At 54.6% G+C, this 5,415-nt stretch overlaps 1 protein-coding gene across 1 annotated transcript; it reads left to right on the plus strand.

The window, feature by feature from the left end:
- Positions 1-287: 287 nt before the first annotated feature.
- On the plus strand, positions 288-5,038 carry MYCL (MYCL proto-oncogene, bHLH transcription factor; the record flags this gene model as incomplete). Its single annotated transcript, XM_081087700.1, has 3 exons — positions 288-395; positions 753-1,257; positions 4,440-5,038. 3 exons carry the CDS (start codon positions 288-290, stop codon positions 5,036-5,038), a joined length of 1,212 nt encoding a protein of 403 aa, XP_080943826.1.
- Positions 5,039-5,415: the final 377 nt, after the last annotated feature.

A 5,415-nucleotide genomic window follows, 5' to 3' on the forward strand; every position in this document is an offset into this window, starting at 1 on the left:
TATTTGTGGGGTATAGGGACTAATGGAGCCGGAGAGAGCCGCCAGCAGGGGTGGGGCGGAGACTCCGAGTCCCCACCTGTCGACTGCTGGGAGGGGGCGAATAGGAGGAGGGGCTTGTCCCGTAGGGCCCGCCCCCGGGTCCCGGAGCCTAGAGCGCGCAACGAGATATAAGGCAGCCGGGAAACAATGCGCCTGCATCTCGCGCTCCCGCGCCTATCCCGGTAGCAGCGTCTGGGGCTTCGTGCACGAGCGAGGGAAAGAGGGCGCGCGCGGGGGCGCGCTCTTGGATGCGGGTCGCGCGCTCGGTGGCGCGCATGTGCTTGTGTGCGGGCTGCCGGGCTGCCCCGAGCCGGCCCCGAGCGGGTCCGCTCCCGGTGGCGGGCGGCCGGAGCGAGGTGAGACTAGGGGCCGCCTGGGTACGGGCACGGGTCCCGGGGGGCGGGCTGCAGGCTGCCTTCTGGGCACAGTGCGCCCCCGCCCGGCCCGGCTGGGCCCTGGGAGCTGCGCCCCGGGCGGCGCTGGCAAAGTTTGCTTTGAACTCGCTCCTGCAGCCGCGTCCGCGCTCTGTGAGCGGCTTCCCCGGGCTCGCTGACCCAGCACCGGGCTTCCCGGGACGCGAGGGAAGGGCGTGGGTTCCAAGCCCAGAGGTTCGGGAGGGGTAGAGCCTTGCAGCCGGCTGTGCTTGGGAATCCGGGAACGCCTCCCTCCCCGGGCCCGTACCCCAATCAGCACGTCCCCCTTCCCTCTCGCAGGGAGCGGACATGGACTTCGACTCGTACCAGCACTATTTCTACGACTATGACTGCGGGGAGGATTTCTACCGCTCCACGGCGCCCAGCGAGGACATCTGGAAGAAATTCGAGCTGGTGCCGTCGCCTCCCACGTCGCCGCCTTGGGGCTCGGGTCCCGGCGCCGGGGACCCGGCCCCTGGAATTGGTCCCCCGGAGCCGTGGCCCGGAGGGGGCGCCGGGGATGAGGCAGAATCCCGGGGCCACTCGAAAGCTTGGGGCAGAAACTACGCCTCCATCATCCGCCGTGACTGCATGTGGAGCGGCTTCTCAGCCCGGGAGCGGCTGGAGAGAGCGGTGAGCGACCGGATCGCCACTGGCGCGCCCCGGGGGAACCCGCCGAAGCTGCCCGCCGCCCCGGACTGCGCTCCCAGCCTCGAAGTCGGCACCCCGGTGCCCGCTGCCCCCTGTCCACTGGGCGAGCCCAAGACCCAGGCCTGCTCGGGGTCCGAGAGCCCTAGCGACTCGGGTAAGGACTGCCCCGGGCTGATCAGGAGGTGTGTGTGGAGGGGGGCACCCCATGGGTGGCCAAAACTCTGCCGCAGTTTGAGGTCAGGCACTGAATCTTCGCAAGCCCTTCGGCCACCTCCCCCTTCCTCGGGCTGAAGCTGCCAGTGTAGCCCCCAGCAGTGTCTGTCTGGCACGTGGGTGTGTTAGTAAACAGTTTGAAGAAGTGGCGTGGGAGCCAGCGCTTCTTTGATGATGATTGGAACCCCAGGGGACAAGGGAGACAAGGGTGAGGCTTGGAGAGGACAATACGGGATTGGACAGTAGGGGATTTCTGTCCTGGGAGGCTGGAAGAGGTCCCTTCAGGGTCACTCCAGGCTTGAAGTTTTTTGTTACTGCCTCTTTTTCTGGGAAACTCACACTCCCCTAGGGAGAGAGGAAGCTGAGGAGCCTTTTGTGCAAAGCCAAAGCCTTCATCCTTTTAAAAACCTAGTCTCCTGTCTGCTTGACTTTAAAATGCTCCCATCCCTTATCATTTGTGCATCCACACCATTACCCATGAGACAAGGAAGGAATGAACCCTGACCATTAACAGATGGAAAAACTGAGGCTTAGAAATAGGAAATCACTAGAGGTGAGCCCCAGCTTCCTGCCATCTAGCCAGCTTCTTTGCCCAACCCTCCATCTCAACCAGGTACTTCTTGATGTTTAGAGGGTCTTCAGTGTAGTTTATCGGAGAAGGGCTACGTCTTGCCTTGTTGCTTTGGCCTGAGTTGGAAAGGTGTCCCTCTAACTCCCTCCCAATCCATCCGAGAGCTTCAGCTGCCTCCGTGCATTCGAAAAAGGTTCGCTGGCCCCTACTTTGTGCCAAACTCTCTAGAATCTAGATGCTGGGGGGTCAAGGATATGGAATTCCAGGCCACTTTCCCCACCGTTGAATGCAAGTGTAAACCTCACTAAGGGCAGACCAGCATCCCAGGCCACCAGGCTACAATGTTCTTAGCCTACCCTCTTCTCGGACCTCTGTATCCATAGGAAATATCGGAGCGGGTGCTTTTATAAGATGCAGGACAGAGAAAAGCCTGTCACTTTTTAAAAAATGTATCTTATTGTTGAAAGTATTACAGATGTCCCACTTGTTCACTTTTAAGGATAACTTTACATGACCATTTAGAGGGGACTAGGGAATAGGGCAGGGGTCCTCAAACTACTGCCCGCGGGCCACATGCAAATACAAATATTGTATTTGTTCCCGTTTTGTTTTTTTACTTCAAAATAAGATATGTGCAGTGTGCATAGGAATTTGTTCATAGTTATTTTTTTAAACTATTGTCCGGCCCTCCAACGGTCTGAGGGACAGTGAACTGGCCCCCTGTTTAAAAAGTTTGAGGACCCCTGGAATAGGGTATGGAAGTCGTCATACACTTGAAGGGAAAAAGTAAGGATAACAAGAAAAATTTAAAAGTCAACTATTTTCCAGTCCACTGTGTTTAAGGTCATTTTTAACCTGCTTGCTTCCTATACCAAAAGCTTGTATTTATTTAATGGCTGGAATGGGAATTTGGAGATCAAGAAACCAGTAAAGATAGATCTCTACAAAGGCTGATGGAGTGGAAGAGTGGGAAGAGCACTGTTTTGGGAGTTTGAGATCTTACTTTGAGGTCCAGAATGTTACAAAAGTGATGTGTGGATTTGGATGATCTAGGTCTGTTTCTCCCTTGGCATATGAGGGGCTTGGCCTTGATTGTCCAGCTGAGGGCATTTCCTTGTCTGGGGAGAGTTAGACGCTGCTCTCTGAAAAGGGGAATAGTGGTCTTACATTATTTCTTCCTTAGGCCGAGCCTTCCCAGCCACCAGGTTTAACATTGAAATATTAAAGTTTGGGATGCGGGGGAGCCTGCTGAATAATCTTCTGACCTGCCCTTTAACCTGAACCTGTTTGCAAGCTCCTGGTTCACAGGCCACATGGCTCAGAACAAAATGCAACAGATTGCAAACAATGAGGGGGGTGGGGAGAGTGACTGATGGCAAAGCTCAGCCAATAGCCGGTAGGGGCTGGGTAAAACAGCATTCCAAACACAGCTTAGCCAGCCAATCACAGGCCTTGGGGCCAGGAGGGCTGAATGGTCAGGTTTTATTAATGGAGAAGTAATGCGATTGTCCACACAATGGAAGCCTTCCTGACAAAGGGGCTCAAGCTTCCTGATATGCAAAAGAGACAGAGAACTGAGCTCTTCTGTTGTCAGGCTGAAATGCGTTAGGTGGTCTGCTATGTGGAGGTCTGAAAAACGTGTGGAGCAGGAAGGTTTCCCCCTAAATGCCCCTCTCCTGGTTGGGGTAACCTAAGAGACCCTCAAGCCAGGGAATGATGGGGCATGTCCAGGCCCCTGGTGTTTCAGCCCTTGCATGGGGGTATTCTGCTTGGTTCTTATCCCTGGCACAGGTAGCGTGGAAATGGTCGCTCGTACCTTTGTGAAGTTCCTGCAGCTTTTGCCGACCTGCAATTACAAATCCAACCCTATTCTGGTCCAGGGAAGGGGGTGGGGCAGGCAACCTATAAATGATGGATGACTTTAGAAACCCATTGAACCCGATAGCAAAATGCCCCTAACGGAAACCTTTCCTTCCCCTCTGTGGGTGTGGAGAGATGAGAGATGCCTTGCAGCCCTCCCTTCTCTGAATCTTCGTCTGAAAGGGATAGTAGAATAGAGAGGTGGGGGAATAATAGGATTTATAACTTGTGAAAAGTAACAATTCCCCAAGTGCAGGCTGTGCTGGGCAGGAACAAAGGGCAACTCTGCCCACAGACCCCTCATTTACAATTCTGATGGGGCATGAAAGAACCCGACTGGGGAAGATCTTTATAGCTAAACTTTGTCCCAGGCTGATAGCTCTTTCTCTCCATCCTCTCAGTGGGGGAGGGGAGAGCCTGTGCAGACTGGGGGCTGTTGGCTTGGGCCTGCCTTTTGTTCTTACTTAAGCCTTGCTGTGCAAAAGGAAATTGGAGAATATTTCCCTTCTTGCTTATTTCCCTTCCTTTCCTCCACACTGCCCTTACCCATTACAAATGAATCAGCTGTCTTTCCCTTCACTTCAGTTTGCTTATATCTAAATTAGAAAAATGTCACTTCCTTTCCCAGCGTAGGATCCTTGTATATGTTTCTCATGGGGTGTGTTTTTCTCTTGATCTCTCTTCTTGGACAGAGGGTGAAGAAATTGATGTTGTGACAGTGGAGAAGAGACAGTCCCTGGGTGTGCGGAAGCCAGTCACCATCACAGTGCGAGCAGACCCTTTGGACCCCTGCATGAAACACTTCCACATCTCCATCCATCAGCAACAGCACAACTATGCCGCCCGTTTTCCTCCCGAGAGCTGTTCCCAAGAAGGGCCTCCAGAGAGAGGTCCTCAAGAAGAGGCTCTGGAGACAGATGCTCCAGAGGAAAAGGAAGATGAGGTACATGAAGAGGTTGGGAGCCCCCTGCCGATAGAAAGTGAGGCTCCCCAGTCCTGCCACCCCAGACCTGTCAGCTCTGACACCGAGGATGTGACCAAGAGGAAGAACCACAACTTCCTGGAGCGCAAAAGGCGAAATGACCTCCGTTCAAGGTTCTTGGCCCTGAGGGACCAGGTACCCACCCTGGCCAGCTGCTCCAAGGCCCCTAAAGTGGTGATCCTGAGCAAGGCGTTGGAATACTTGCAGGCCCTGGTGGGGGCGGAGAAGAGGATGGCTACCGAGAAAAGGCAGCTTCGATGCCGGCAGCAGCAACTGCAGAAAAGAATTGCGTATCTCAGTGGCTACTAACTGACCAAAACGCCTGACTGCTCTTACAAAGACCTGAGTTAATTTTTTAACCGTCCCTCTCCCCTTTAGTAATTTGCACATTTTGGTTACGGCGGGACAGTCTGGACAGTAGATCCCAGGATGCTTTGCAGCTGGTGCACCCTGGAAACCCAGCTCTCCCTCTTCCCTGACTCAACAGGAGCACTGTGTCTTCTCTGGCGCCTTTGGCTTCTCAGGCGGGCAGCTGACTGAGGAGCCTTGGGGTCTGCCTAGCTCACTAGCTCTGAAGAAAAGCCTGACAGATGCTATGCAACAGGTGGTGGACGTTGTCGGGGCCTCCAGCCTGCATGAAATCTCACACTCCGGATGAGCTTTAGGCTGGGAAGGGATGCTCCCAC

The sequence above is a fragment of the Myotis nattereri genome, assembly GCF_964212035.1.
Source record: "Myotis nattereri genome assembly, chromosome: 3".
In the NCBI taxonomy this organism is placed as follows: Eukaryota; Metazoa; Chordata; class Mammalia; order Chiroptera; family Vespertilionidae; genus Myotis; species Myotis nattereri.